Raw genomic sequence first — 15901 nt, forward strand, 5'->3', positions numbered from 1 at the left:
TTAACTCAACTGATGAATGGAAAACTTGCTAATAGAGATTGGGCAAATCAATCTTGACCGTTCAATTCTTTTTTAACACCTGAGTTTTAATTGGAGGTGCAAAGCTTTTCAAATCTGAGTCGACTCAACCAAGTTCTGAATCAACAGCGAGTTCTTAAACACTGATATATGGTACAAATAATACATTTGTATGCACGTATATAGAGGAATTTCTAACCTTTCTTTCTTGATGAAGGGAGGAATTTTACTTGGGCCATCTGCCTTGGGCCGTAGCCAGAGGTATCTGCATACGGTTTTCCCTCCCAAGAGCCTCACAGTTCTAGACACTCTAGCCAACCTTGGGCTCCTCTTCTTCCTCTTCCTAATAGGACTAGAATTGGACATGAAGGCCATTCGAAGGACAGGAAAACAGGCCCTTGGAATCGCTGCTGCAGGCATCAGCTTCCCTTTTGTACTTGGCATTGGTTCTTCATTCATTCTCCGAAATACAATCTCAAAAGGTGTCCATGGCCCGGCATTTCTTGTCTTCATGGGTGTAGCCCTCTCTGTAACTGCCTTCCCCGTCCTGGCCCGCATCCTCGCTGAGCTCAAACTCCTGACTACTGATGTGGGACGGATTGCCATGTCAGCTGCTGCTGTCAATGATTTGGTTGCATGGATCCTTCTTGCCCTTGCCATCGCGCTCTCTGGCTCTAGCAATACCTCCCCTATTGTGTCCCTCTGGGTCCTGCTCTCCGGAGCTGCATTCGTCGTAGCTTCCGTCTACCTACTTCCCCCAATATTCTCTTGGATAGCTCGCCGTTCCCCGGATGGTGAGCCCATAGAGGAAATCTACATCTGTGGTACTCTGGCTGCTGTTCTGGCGGCCGCATTCATGACTGATGCTATTGGAATTCATGCCCTTTTTGGGGCGTTTGTGTTTGGAATTATCATCCCAAAGGAGGGCCCCTTGCCGGGCGCTCTGGTGGAGAGAGTGGAGGATCTTGTTTCAGGCCTACTCCTTCCATTGTACTTTGCCTCGACCGGGTTGAAGACCAATGTGGCTACCATACAAGGGGCCCAGTCATGGGGTCTGCTCGTTTTGGTGATTGTTACGGCCTGTGTGGGGAAGATTGTGGCGACTGTCACCATTTCGCTCGCATGCAGAGTGCCATTTAATGATGCCCTCATCCTCGGATTTCTCATGAACGCAAAAGGCCTGGTAGAACTCATCGTACTCAACATCGGCAAAGACAGAAAGGTAATGAAGTTTTGTTTTTGTTTGGCAAAGAACAGAAAGCTACTTGTTATGTTTGGAAATAGTTCAGAAATTCCTTTTCTGAAGATGAAGAATTTGTTTTTGTTTCTTTGAAATGCTTCAACAATTGGTGTTGGGCAGAATGCTTTCCCTCAAATTGATATTTCGCCTGTTTTGAGTGGAGGGCTGAAAAGTGAAAAACTGATAGCCTTCCCAGTTGGTTCTGTTTTCCATGCCATCCCAAACGATTGGTAAGATTGAAACAAAATCATCCTGCTGACATGTTCAGTGAAATTTTGATTTTGTGTGCTTCCAAACGCATCCTTCATCTATTAAAAGAAATTTGGAATTTGATTGAGGCGATTCCTCATCTCTATCATCCGACTCCTGCATTGCCTACCTTCCTAGTTTAGTTTCTTTCTTCTTCTTCTTCTTCTTCTCTCTCTCTCTCTCTCTGTTTTTTTTTTTTCTGCATGCTGCTCCAAACGATTGGGAAGTTCAAAACAATGCTACCCCACTGACATGTTCAACAAATTTTGACTTGGGGTACTTCCAAACTCACCTTGCATTTATTAACATTTATTTCGAATTTATGGAAGTGATTCCTCTGTTTTCCCACTCCTGCATTGCCGACCTTCCCAGCTGGGTTAATTTTCCATGCCACATGCAAAATTAGGAAGGGTCCGTTTGAATGGTGGGAAAACAAAAGAAAAGTTAAGAAAATTGTAATGAGATTTCCAATGAATTTCATGAGTATTGTTGAAACATGGGTTCGATTTTAGGGGGTCTTGTTTGGTTAGAAAGTGAGAATGTCATGAAGCTCTCACATTGGAGGACACCTCTTATCTTGCATGTGATGATGTGTTAGTGTTTGGATAATGATTGCTTTTGGAATCCAATATTTCCTTTACCATTCAAACATAGTGAAAAATCCCATTATGGAAAAACTCATCCATTTTTTTTTCCTTTTCTTTTCTTTTCTCGCTATCCAAACAGACCCCATGTTCAAACAAAAGTCATCCCACAGACATGTTGAACTTTGGAATTTGATAGTGGCAATTCCTCTTCTCTCTTCCAACTCCTGCATTGCCAACCTTCCCAATTTGGTCCTTTTCCATGCCACCCCAAACGATTTCAAGTTTGAAACGAAGTCATCCCACCAACATATTCAACTAGATTTCGATTTGGCTGCTTCCAAACTGAGAAAAATAAAATAAATTCAAAAAATTTTGGGCAAGTTGAGGAGAATTCTCCCTTACATTCATCACATAATACTTCTAGGTCCCAACACACCCAAGTAACTGGATTCATTATCATACATCTATTAACAGAAATAAGGAATTTGATAGAATGCAGAACTTCTTACGTGGTCCCGTTCCTACATTGCTGAAATTGCATTTGCTCTGTTGTCGCAGGTGTTGAATGATCAGACGTTTGCCATCATGGTTCTCATGGCTCTCTTCACAACCTTCATCACCCCGCCCCTCGTCATCACGTTCTATAAGCCGTTGAAGAGGTCTAGCATTCCCTACAAGCACAGAACCATAGAACGGGAAGACCAAGACACCCAACTTCGTATCTTGGCCTGTTTCCACAGCACAGGGAATATTCCGACGATGATCAATCTCATTGAGGCCTCACGAGGGACAGACCGGCCTGCGGAGCTGTGTGTTTATGCATTGCATCTCATGGAGCTCTCTGAGAGGCCATCAGCAATCCGCATGGTGCACAAAGTGATGATGAATGGTCTGCCTTTCTGGAACAAGATGCGGTGGTCTGGCGCTGACCATGTGGTTATCCCCTTTCAGGCATTCCAGCAGCTGAGCAGCGTCTTAGTAAGGCCAATGACATCCATCTCTGCTCTATCCAACATGGACGAGGACATATGCACGAGCGCGGAGAGCAAGCGGGCTGCTATCGTGATCCTACCATTCCACAGGCACCAAAGGTTGGACGGCACCTTGGAGACAACACGCCCTGAGTTCCGGTCAGTCAACCGGAGGGTGCTTGAGCACGCGCCGTGCTCGGTCGGAATCCTCGTCGACCGAGGCCTTGGTGGGGCTGTCCATGTATCCGCTACCGATGTTGCATCCTCCATCGTCGTCTTGTTCTTTGGCGGGCCTGATGATAATGAGGCGCTTGCTTACGGAATGCGAATGGCCGAGCACCCTGGGATCCAGCTGACTATGGTTCACTTCAAAACCGAGGATGGGTCCGTTGGAGACAGCATAACAATCGCGGTGGATTGTGATTCCTGCTCCAAACAAAAGACCAACGATGAGCTTATCGCCAAATTCCAGAGGAAAACCATGAAAGATGACTCTTTTCGGTATGAGGAGAGGGTAGTTGGGAAGACAGGGGTGGTAACTGCTATCGGCGAATTCAAGCGGTGCAATCTATTTCTAGTAGGAAGGATGCCTGAAGGGGCTGCTGCGGAGACTCTGACAGAAGTGAGTGAGTGCCCCGAATTGGGTCCGGTTGGGAGCTTGTTAACATCATCAGAATTCCCAACGACGGCATCGGTTTTAGTAGTTCAACAGTATCGCGGCAAAACGACATCAACAAACTTGGTATTTGATGCACCTTCGACGGAAAAAGGATTGCCGGAAAGGCATCGCTCGGCGGATTCCGATGCTGAGTCTAGCTGATTGGCTTTTGCAGATATTGATTTTTGGACTGTAGATGGCATGCATGGCTGCTAGACTCATAGATACTGGATATAAATGTTGGAATGGATGTTATATATGTTTAGATCGCCTGTTCGGGTACAGTACATAAGCAGCTTTTTTTATATATTGCAGCAAATATCCTCCTTTTCTAATGAACGTTAGTTTGATAATTACCTTCGTAAAAGTAATTTGTTAACTTAAAACTTACAACCATAAATAAAAATTTTTGACTTTATAGCTTTTTACATTTTTTTACATCTCTCCTCTCTCTCTCAACATGATGGACGGTTCATTTCAAAGGTGGCCCCACATGATGTACGGTCCACATCAAAGGTGGGCCCACATGATGGACCGTTCACATCGAAGGTGGGTTCCGCATAATGGGGTTGGACATTGACGGTGGCCCTACACTACAAGATGGAAAATTAACATTACGGTGGACCCCACATGATAGATGGTTCATGTCAAGGTAGGCCTACATAATGAAAGGTCCACGTTAACGGTGGCCCTACACTACAAGATGGAAAATTAACATTACGGTGGACCCCACATGATAGATGATTCATGTCAAGGTAGGCCTACATAATGAAAGGTCCACGTTAACGGTGGCCCTACACTACAAGATGGAAAATTAACATTACGGTGGACCCCACATGATAGATGATTCATGTCAAGGTAGGCCTACATAATGAAAGGTCCACGTTAAAGGTTAGCCTCTAATGATGAATGGCCTACATCCAAATTGGGCCCCACATGATGGATCGACTACTTCAAAGGTGCAGCCCACATGATGGAAGATCCACATAAAAGTGGGCTCCACATGATGGGCAATATATGTTGAAGGTGGGCCCCACATGATGGATGGCTCGCATCAAAGTGAGCCCCACCTGATAAATGGTCCAAATAAAACATTGGCCCCTAGTAATGAATGGTCCTCATCCAAGGCAAGCCCCACATGATAGATGACCCACTTTGAAGGTGGCTCCCACATGAGGGATAGTCCACATCAAAGGTGGGCTCCACCTAATGGGCAGTGGACACTGAAGATGGGCCCCACATGATTGACAATTAACATTGATGGTGGGCCACATATGATGGATGACCTAAATTAGCAAGCCCCATGTAATGGATGGTCCATATCAAAGATCACCCCTTGTGATGAATAGCCTACATCCAACGTAGACCCACATGACGAAGGCCCACTTAGAAGTTGGGTTCCACGTGATGGATGATCATATCCAATCTCTAACATGACGACCAACACACTTTGAGTTAGTTCCCTGGAAAGCTATCCGTGTCCTAACCCACTAGCCATGTGAATGTGAATCGTGGTAACCATGGGTTACAAATTAGACATGTAATATGTCTTGGACGGATTTATTATTGCTCACATTTATTAGGTTTGTTGATGAGTGATTACTTTGATAGTCCTTAGGAAGTTGAGCTTGGATATGACGGTCATTGACCAGGGGTGGCAGAACACCATACTAAGTACATCCATGAAACTTAAACCCTCCTTATTTACATGATCTTATCTTAGAGGAGATGAAGAGCTAGCCTATATGTCCTTGCTCCATGGGACGTATAAATGTGAAGAAAAAGAGAGAGAGTCTGATAGAGCTGAGATCCACTCCATCCTCCTCAATTATCCTCATGTGTGGTATACATGTGTGAATGGTATACTTATTTCTCGACACCTACCATAGAATTAGATGTCGGATTATCTTGACTCTCTGGTACTAAGATAGATCATGGAGACTCATTGATTTGAAAGATTGACATTGAGAGATTGGTATCATAGACCTCTCTTTTGTGCACATCCCGTGCAAATATGATCTCCACCATTTATATATTTTGTTATATTTGAAAATAAATATTCTTGTAATGGGTCCTTATCAAATTGCATTCTACTATATTCTGCTACATTAGGCTAGGCACTCGACAATACATGTTTGTACGCTAGGAACCCGGCAATACATCTAAGGTGGCCCTGCATAATGGACAACCCACATTGAAGATGGCCTTGCAAGATGGATGCTCCATTTAAAAGTAGGCCCCACACAATGGAAGGTTCAGATTGAAGACAAGGCCAACGTGGGCCTAACATGATGAACTATTCACGCCAAACATTAGCCTTAAACGGTGGACGGTAGAAATTAAAAATAGACCCTACATGAATAAGTAAAAATCGAAAGCAATTTCAATGAAAGATATTTCAAAAAAAAAAAAAAAGGTGAAAAGAGAATGATGTTAAAACTACTCAAGTGATGTTTAAAAATTAAACAAACATTTTTATTTTTACTTTCTGGATGATAAGGTAAAAAGTAGAAACCAAGACAAGTTATCTTGGGCATCAGTAGCATGAGTAAAAGACTTATGATCCAAATTAAACAAATCAAAATTTTCTGGTCACCAAAATCCCAGACATGCGGCATGGTGGACCATCGTTCTGTACCAGTCCATTTTCCGGTCACTGATCAGATGGACGCCACAATCCAGATTTTAGGGAGGATATTGCTCATCCATCCATGTGGTATGTTGTTGCACCTGAAACAGACACTCGTCTTCCAATACCATACTATCTTCGGAGGAAATAGACCTTGGTTTGCAAACAGCACACAGCAATGAAAGAAGAGAGCAGAAGGCATAGAACAACACTTGCAACAGAGAAAAAAGCATGTATCTTGAACATTATTCATTTTCTCTTATAACTGCATGCCCATTCCCAACAACAAGAAATCTACAATCCCTTAGATAAAGGTAGAAGGAAGAAAGAGGCATTTGCTACAAATCACACTGCAGTAACTGCAGAAGGAAGAACGAGGCATTTGCTCCAAATCACACTGCAGTAACTGCAGAAGGAAGAAAGAGGCATTTGCTACAAATCACACGGCAGTAACTACTGCCCTCTCTCCCATCCGACCATCTACTGCTTTGAAGGCAGACCCAACTACCAGTTGTCGCCTCACCTTCAATTTCTTCTTCTTCGTCAACTTCCTCTCCAAATCCCTCACCCTACTATTGAGATCCGATATGACCGTCAGCTGTTGTTTCCCTGCTTCTATCAGCTTCTCCAACATCTCTTTCAGGTTCTCCGTCCCGCCCATTGGTTTCTCATCTTCCGTCCTCAATTCAGCATCAACAGCAACAGAAAGTTCTTCTTTCGGTGCTGAGAGGCTCTCTGCCAGAGGAGATTCAACTTCAACAATGGCTGCCTCAGAGCTAGGAGATTCAACTTGAGCAACAGGAGCTTCAGCTGTTACAGAGGCAGATGGTTTATCTTCGACACCAACTTCAGCTGGTTCTGCTGATCTGTTCTTGGTAAATTCAAGCTCCAGTAATTGGTCTTGAGCATTTTCTGCTGAGATTGTGTCCTCGGTAACAAGAACAGCAGTCTTCACTTCCAGCCTCTCACCACCTCCCTTGGCCTTCTCAACATCATTCACAGGAGCAGTGACATCCAGAGCTGCAAGTTCTGAACATGGGGCATCAGCATCAGCTACAGAATCCACACCAGGGCTTGAGATTTCTGAAAGAGCTGGAAGCTCGTCTGGATTGGAATCAACCTCCTTCTCCGTCTGCACTGGGGGTGGCTCTGCAACTGCATTTCCAGCAGGTTCTCGTGAAGCTCCAGACTCAATCTCTCCGCTCTTCTCTAACAGCAGCTCTATCATTCCCCCCAACTTTGAGCTAAGCTCCTCGTTTTTCACCATTGGCACAGCCTCCACCAACAGCTCTCTGGTTCCCAATGCATCCTCTCTTTCATGCACATCTTTAACTGATGGAGGTTCCTCAGATTCTTCTGGCATTGAATTTGGCAATTTGCTAGTTTCTGCTAGATTTGAGAGTGACTCCACTATGGACTCTTTCACTGATGGAGGCTCCGTGAATTCTTCCGTCTTCAAAGCAGGCTGGACCTCTGCCAGCATCTCCACTCCTGAACCGCACATTTCGTCTCTTGCTGTGAATGCCGCGGATCCCTCCATTGTAGAATCTACCTTTTCACCCTTCACCAATGCCAGCTCTGTGAGAGACTCCACCTCGGATTCTTTCACTAATGGAGGCTCTGTGAATTTCTCCATCTTCAAAGCAGGCTCTTCATCTTTCTGCACTGGTGGGACCTCTTTCGGCATCTCAGCTCCTGAACCGTGCATCTCATCTCTTGCTGCAATCACGATGGATCCCTCCACTGCAGAATCTACCATTTCATCCTTCACCAATGCTAGTCGGACAGATTCCTCGAGTGCAGAATTTGAATCTTCATTCACTGGTGGTGGTGGCTCCACCAGCACTTCCACTACAGCATCCAGCCTTCCATTTTCCACAGCGAGCATTTCTGGTTTCTCATTTCCAGAGCCAGATATATCAGCTACAGCTGAGGATGAAGGCTCCACAGATGGCTCTTGTTTGGACACTGGCCCTTCATTCTCCACCAATGGAGACTGCAAAGTTTGTTCAATTTCAAGCACTTCTTTCTCTACTGTTGGCGGTACTACAACTTCCTCTATTTTACCAGAATCAGATACTACACGTCCAGCAGTAGGTGGATCCACTGATGCATCAGGTTCAGAAGTGGACTCTGTTACCATAGAAGAACTGACATCTCCAGCAGCTCGGTGACGATCTTCAGAAGCTATCTTCATGGGCATCACTTCAGCCACTGTGGACGTGGGTCCAGCAGATGTCTGGGTGGCCAAGGAATCGAGCTTCTCCTGCAGGAAAACCAGCTCCCTCGCCACAGATTTTCTGACCTCTCTTACACTTGGGTGCAAGCCCTGATGATTAGACAACCAAAAACAAAGAGTATGAGATCTCCACCCCATCTTCCAAGATCAAATAGCATGGACAGATCACCCAACAATGCCAATGATATGACAAGAACATCACCAAAGCAGTGGCAATAGGTTGGATCAGCCCCGCTTATGAAGCAGGCTTTGGCAAATGTGTAGCAGGTTGGGGTCGGGCTACTAGTAAATGGGTTGGGCTTGGGTTGAACACTACCCAACCTCACCAGCCCATATATGCAATTAATGGGCTGGGGAGATGATCCAACACAACCCAAAACTGAGAGAGAACAATATATACAGAGATGTATATATGAGACATCCATAGATGTATCCACTAATTGTGCTGATTTCATTCTGACACCTAAGTTGGGTCATGATGGCTCGGTTGGGCCCAAACCTATTACAACTAAATGGGTCGATACAGGCTTGATAATGGTAATGGCACATGGGTCCAGTTTGGGCTAGAGGTCTTGCCCCTTTAGTAAATGGGTTGGGCTTGGGCTAACCCCAATGTGACCCATTGACACCCCTATGCAAAATACTAGTGCATCATCCCTGATTGAGCCAAGCATACTTAAGGGTGAATTTGAAGCAAAGATCCTTTAGATTGATTTCTTTGGATCATATGCTCGAACCATCTACTTGAGAACCACAATCTTGACAGTCATTTCAGGCGGCATCCCCCTGGATTTCACTCAGAATTTGAGTTCTGACTCTTTCAATTGCAGCCCCATGTCCTTCCAGTGCATAGTTTGGTAACATGTTGGAATACAACCAACTGACCAAGCAAGTGTTAAAGAAAAGACATGCTTTTGGAAAACATTCCAACACACCACAACATATCAAGGAAAACATGGTTGCAGGGATCGCAAAGGTGTAAAGAGATTGCATGCACATTTTGGAGATGACACGAAAGAAACTCATACCTGAATAGTGTCCAGTTGCAGGAGTAGATTCATTATAGTCTCACCAATGACTAGCCTTTGCTTCTCATCCTGCTGCATATCACTAGAGACTTCAAGACGGCGAATCCTCTCTCTGACATTCCCCACCTGCTCACGAACTTTCACTATCTGCCTCAATTTCTTCAATGGTTCCAATTTTCTGACCTCAAAACCGCGATATGTAGACTGAATAAGGACTGCTGCATCTGTGGTTGATAGCTCCATCTTCTCCATTTCCTCTCCAGTTTTAACCTCTGCAGCATCCACAGTTCCCTTGCCTTCTTCAGAAGCATGTTTTCTTTCACCTATTTCTGCTGTCTCAGTCACTGATCTATCCAAAACAGCTTCAGCAGAATCTGTATGCACCCCAACCTGACTTTGAACCTCATCTTCTTTCTTCGCACCTCCCTTCCCAGTTTCAGTCATCTTATTCTCCTCAGCCTCAACCCTGGGCTCTGCCGCTTTCTCCTTTGATAATTCTTGTTTGGCTATGTCAGTCAGGACGCTCTTCTTGTTCTCAACCTCAACAACCTTCATCGCCTTTTCTTTTAACCCTTCCTTAACGTCATAAGTTGGGGCCGCTGCCTTCTCCTGCACCTCAACAACCTTGATCTCCTTTTTCTTTGGTTCTCTTTCCTCGGCCTTATCCAGGACAGGCTCTTTTGGTTTCAAAGCCTGATTACCTTCGTTACTTTGGACCACCTTATTTTCCTGTACCTCGACAACCTTAGGCTCCTTTTTCTTTGGTTCTCCTTCCTTGGGCTTGTCCAGGACAGGCTCTTTTGGTTTCGAATCCTGTGGCCTTCTGTCTTTCACACCAGGTGGACTAGGTGACCTCGAATTGCCATTTCCATTTTTCTTCTTAGGAAGTGGATCAACTCTCAAACAAACAGGAGGCAGTTTAGATGCCTTCTTTGCAATGTTGTCTGAAGACTTCTTCTCTTCAACATGCTTCACAGGAATGCTTCTGGTCGTAGTCTCGGGAGGCTGCGTCTCTCTGCTATCTTCTATTTGCTTGGGAGGATTGCTTTTGGGTTTAGTCTCTTTCGCAGGCACAGCAGATGAATCAACACCTCCCAAAATTTCTTCAGCAACCCATGGCTTATCCCCACGATCACCATTCTCAAGAAGCTTCACTGGAATGATCTTGGACTTTGGTGGCTCTTCTGTGAAATTCGGGCTGACATTAATGTCATTCAAATCCTTCTTTTCAACCTCCTTAGCCTTATCATAGCCAGGCATCCAGATTATCGGAAAAGGCAAATTGGTTATCTTGTCTTCGGTTTGCTGATCTCTGTTTCCCTTCTCTTCACCACCCCACTTCAATGATTTGATGCTGTTCAAGTCGAGTGGCACCCATCCATTCCAAGCCTTCGGATCTGTTTCTGGAAGTTTGCTGCTCTTTTCGTCCTTCATGTAACCAGGTGGCACCCAAATTATAGGGTAAGGGTGGTTTGGCATTTTGGTCAGACCCCCTGCAGAATCATTATCCTTCTGCTCAACATCAGGCCTCGCTTCTTCGATTTTCACATTACTTTCAGCCTTGCGATCAGAAGCATGGTTTGGACACCCACAGCAACGGTCTCTACCCATGTTTTTATCATATTCATATCGAGCTTGTTCTGCTGGATGATGCGGAGGAACGAAATAGGTAGGGAAAGCATCAGGATAAAGAGGATAGGGTCCATGATAATACAAAGGAGGAGGTGGTGAGGGATGAGCATGTGGAGGTCTGAAACTGTAGAAGCCAGATGGGTAACTATGGTTGCAGAAGGAATGACATTCTGTTGTCTGTGGATAGCCAAAGCTGCCATTGTACGGCCAAGATTTGAAAGTTGTTGGAGGTTCAGATGGATCAATTTTCATTTGAGGAGGGATAGTTTCCCAGCTCGGATAGTAATGGTGAGGGTACGGGATGTGATTTCTTGGATGGGAATGAGTCTGGGGAAATGAATCCATGTAACTATAAACAGGATACATTGTTCTGAGACTTTATTTTGAAGCTAAACCTGCTTCGACAGGTCTTCTGAGGTGAAGACCAGTGATTACGTAAATTTGTCTACGAGATTGAGCAGCAAGAGATCAATTGATGTGCCAAAACCAAAAGCTTATTCTTAGAACTGCAACATAAGTATGGAGAAGTGAGGAAGATGACAACACAAAGAAAATAATAATAATAATAATAAAATACTCGATTGAACACCTACTTCAGGTATTGAGAACAGAAGTAAAATGGAAAGCTGAATAGACATTACCCAAAGAAGTGGGTTTGGTTTTCCATTGTTACATAGTGACAGAACCACTGCACTGTGGATATTTCATATGGGCAAAGAGACCCCAGTTTTCATAGGCATATATATAAACTAATGAAACAGCTATGACTTGGCTCAATGCATATGATCGATCAAGAAGAGTCTCAACGTCTACCTCAGATGCAAGTAGTTTTTTTTTTTTTTTTTTAAGAGCTCAAAACAATCAAAGATGCGTTAGAGGTAATGCCCACATTAATTAGACATAAATGTGATCAATGCGAATCGTCCATTTTTCAGGCCACTGATCGAATGTGCAAAGCCATCCAATCAAAGAGATTGTTCAGAGTTTTCTGCAACTGATGGTGGGCCAACAAAATGGAAGATCCATACCAACATCAGACCTTTTGCACAAACTGATCTAGGACATCCATTTTCCAGACTATTGGTGAAAGGTTTAAGGTTAAGAGTTTCATGATCAAAGTGATTCTCAAGCGACATAGCCAATCAAATGCGAGGCACCACGTTATGGACGGCCTAAATCAATTATCAGACCTTTCTTCAGTGTAGCCCATGACCAGTTGATTCAAACCATGCTTGTAAAGTTTGGTAACTAAACTCAAAAACTCAGTCAACTCAATTCAACTGGACATCAAGCCAAGCCACTAGGAAAGTCAATCATTCAGGTAACTTGGTCTCTAAGAGGAGAGACTCTTCAAATTCACTCTTTGATTCACTAGAATCAACAAAACTCATGATAACTAAAGCCGATTCACTCACCTTGTCAAATTTTCTTATTTAAGTTAAAAGAAGTCCCGAGTCCATGGGTCAGATTCACAAACTCTTTTAACAAAAGCTAAAATCGGTTTCAGTCACAAATGGAGATGGATCACGGAATGTGTAACCAGATCGACATAGCAGATGAATGCATTCCTTCTAGGAAGACAGCAAAAATGCCAAGAATCACGCATGAAGTCAATATCGAAAAGGTGTATGATAGAGTGGCATAGAACTTCCTAAATTACATGATGGCAAGAATGGATTTTGGTAACAAATGGAGAAGATAATTCACAGAATGTATTTCAACAATGAACCTTTCCATTTTGGTTAATGGATCTCCATGCAAATTTTTCAAACGCTCAACGGGATCAAGGCAGGGAGACCCCCTATACCTTAAGGGGAGAGATTCAGTTTGATTGAGGGTTTCAGGGTGGGTAGCATTTTGATATCTCACCTTAAGTTTGCAGACAATGCGATGCTCTTCTGTAAAGCCTCTAGGAGAAGTGCGGAACATCAAAGTCATCCTTAGATGCTTTATGCGGTGTTGGCCTGTTGGGGCTTAAAGTCAAGATGAGTAAAAGCTCCATGGCTGGTATTTAAGTCAGTGAGGACTTCCTAGCCCATCTCACGAAGAGGTTGGGGTGCAAAACATAAAGATTTTTCAATTTCCAATGGGCCTTCCTTTTGGGGCAAGCGGATCTTCCAAGCAATGAGAGATCCGGTTATTGAAAGAATTAGAAAAGAGACTGGCAGCTTGGAAGAAAGAATACTCATCATTGGGGTTGCGGCTAACCTGCCATTTTATTTCCTCTCCTTATTCACGATCTTCTCTCGCTAACCCGCCATTTCATTTCCTCTCCTTATTCAAGATCTAGGCGGCAATTGCAGCTAAAATCAAGAGGCTTCATCATCAATTTCTGTGGGGAAGCATCTTGGAGAAAAAAGAACACTTCCATTTGGTGAAATGGGAAGAAATCCTAAAAGCTAAGGAAGCTGGGGACCTTGGCATCAGAGAGAACAAAGAAAAGAATAGAAGTCTTCTAAGAATATGGTTGTGGTGTTTTGGTAGGGAAAGAGCAGCTCTAAGGTGGAGGGTTCTTGTGGGAAAATACGATCTGGAGTTACATCTCTTTTCAATTTCCATTCAAGAGCTCTTATGTGTTTCCATGCCCTTTTGAGACCTCAAAAAATGGACAAATTCCTTTTTCTACAGAAAGGATAATGGTAACCCCACTATTAACTACTTCATTTATTAATTCAATAGTAATAGAAATACATGTCCTACCGAGACAAAATTTGTAACTTGATATCCTCTTGCCTTCTCACCCTGACATTCCTCAAGAGATTTCAGTTGGCCAGGATTTGGAAGAATACAGTTGGAATGGGATCTGCTCAAAACCACGGGGAAAACTCTGATTGAAGGTTTCACAATGGCTGGCAATGGAGGAGAATTTACATATTTTTGTGAAGAAGTTTGGCTAGGTAGTTGTTCTTTAGCCTGCAGATTTCCTAGTCTGTAAAAATTGGCCTGGGAGAATTTTATCTCGGTGAGGGATAGTGCGCCATTCAGCGGGGACAATCTTTCATGGTACATGGTTCTTAGAAGGCATTTCAACTACGATAAATGAGCTCATCTGCAGCCCCTGTTAGGGATGCTTCACAGTCCAATGATCCCATGCTATTGCAAATGAAAGAGTGTGGAAATGGGAAAAGATTCTGTAATTCACAAACTGTCATCACGTTTGTTTGAGGCTCGCCCTGCAAACAACGCATTTGCAAACCCTAGCCCCAACACTCCACTATTCCAGACTATTGTAATTCGATTCGATTGTGCATCCAAACTCACTCTCAAATCTCCCCTCGGCGCTTAAATGGCATGCAATTCCAACAAAAAACATAACAAGAACATCAAAGAAGAAAAGGGTGACCGCTCGATCGGTACGGATTCAAGCGATTCGCATCTCAAAAGACGCCATCTCCCCTCAGCGCTTAAAATTTCATGCAATTCCAACAAAAGACATAACAAGATCATAGAAGGAGAAAAGGCGATCGCAAGATCGGAACGGATTCAAGCGATTCGCATCTCAAAACACGCCATTTTCGATTAAATGAAAAAGAAAAACTAAGAGAACAGAAACTGAAATCGCTTACCTTTTTCTTCTCTTGAATCCTTCCGAACAATTCCTCCGTCCAAATGACTCAGTTCTCGGTTCGACTTGTCCACAATTCCAAAAAACGCGAATGCTTTTGCTTCTGTTTGCTCAAGAAATCGGTTCCGTCGATCTTCTGGAGAGAGAAATGGAGAAAAACGGATTCTTATAGCGATATTGAAACAGGAACGCTTCTCACATCTTCCAGATGTTTCCCGCCCTCTCTGGATTTTTCGTGCAACAACATATGCCACGTGTACATATAAGACTGCTCCACGTGTGATTTATTTTAGCCGAACGGAAACTTACAAGACCCGCATGGAATTCGCCAGAGATAACGCGAATGAATGAGATGGGGAATTCGCGCGTGTGCACTGGAGAATGGGGCTTGCATATCACGTGCTTATACTCCAAACATGTGAAGTATTGTGGACATTCACCATGTGGGTTATTGAATAAACATGTTCTTATCGATAAAACCGGAGGTGTCGCTGATCATATTGGCCAGAAGCGTACATTGAATGTGGACCGTCTGTTAAATTTCTCGTACATTTGTGGTCCGCTGATGTGTTAAACGACCTAAAATTTTCTCTAGTTAATTATTTGTTACCCAGTTAATGCTCGGGATCTATTACACGTATGCCATGTTGGCGTGTGCGAGACCCTTCACGCTTTTCGCAGATCACATTATCAGGGACCGAAGATGGATGGGAATTGGAGACTGAAAAACTCTTTTGGATAACGTGTCAGTGAGTTTTTCCCTGACCGTGGGGCCATGATTGATGCATCTGTTGCATATCCATGCCGTTCATCAGTTTCTCCAGCTTATTTTGAGTCATGGTCCCAAAAATAAAGTAGGTCCAAAATCTCAAGTGAACAGTGATTATAAAAAGCCTAACATTAAAAGCTTCCTACGCGACTCAAGAAAGCGGATTAGGGGCCTGATTTATGTACCTGTTTTATATCCATGCCGTCCACCAATTTCTTCAAGTTATTTTAAGAAGCTGATAAAAAATGACGCTGATCCAAATTTCAAGTGACCATGGTCATAAAACACCAGCATTAAATACTTCTTCAAGGCCCCA

General features: G+C 43.7%; 2 protein-coding genes across 5 annotated transcripts in view; one reads left to right on the top strand and one right to left on the bottom strand.

Annotated features, from left to right (window-relative positions):
- LOC131245101 (cation/H(+) antiporter 18-like) overlaps positions 1-4148 on the top strand; it is a 28707-nt gene extending 24559 nt beyond the window's left edge. For all 3 annotated transcript variants that reach the window (XM_058244323.1, XM_058244324.1, XM_058244322.1), the window contains exons 3-4: positions 236-1240; positions 2653-4148. In XM_058244323.1, the coding sequence (XP_058100306.1) occupies positions 236-1240; positions 2653-3885 (2238 nt within the window). In that variant the 3' untranslated portion in view covers positions 3886-4148. The remainder of the gene's footprint in view (positions 1-235; positions 1241-2652) is intronic.
- Positions 4149-6586: 2438 nt separating this feature from the next.
- On the bottom strand, positions 6587-14973 carry LOC131245098 (BAG family molecular chaperone regulator 6). Of its 2 annotated transcripts, XM_058244315.1 has the most exons (5): positions 14818-14973; positions 9620-11757; positions 8000-8681; positions 6751-7816; positions 6587-6702 (listed from the first exon to the last, which is right to left on the bottom strand). In XM_058244315.1, exons 2-4 carry the CDS (start codon positions 11615-11617, stop codon positions 6792-6794), a joined length of 3705 nt encoding a protein of 1234 aa, XP_058100298.1. In that variant the 5' UTR covers positions 11618-11757; positions 14818-14973; the 3' UTR covers positions 6587-6702; positions 6751-6791. The 2 variants fall into 2 exon arrangements, with proteins under 2 accessions (XP_058100298.1, XP_058100297.1); XM_058244314.1 differs by having other exon boundaries at positions 6587-7816.
- Positions 14974-15901: the final 928 nt, after the last annotated feature.

This window comes from Magnolia sinica, chromosome 5, assembly GCF_029962835.1.
Source record: "Magnolia sinica isolate HGM2019 chromosome 5, MsV1, whole genome shotgun sequence".
Taxonomy (NCBI): domain Eukaryota; kingdom Viridiplantae; phylum Streptophyta; class Magnoliopsida; order Magnoliales; family Magnoliaceae; genus Magnolia; species Magnolia sinica.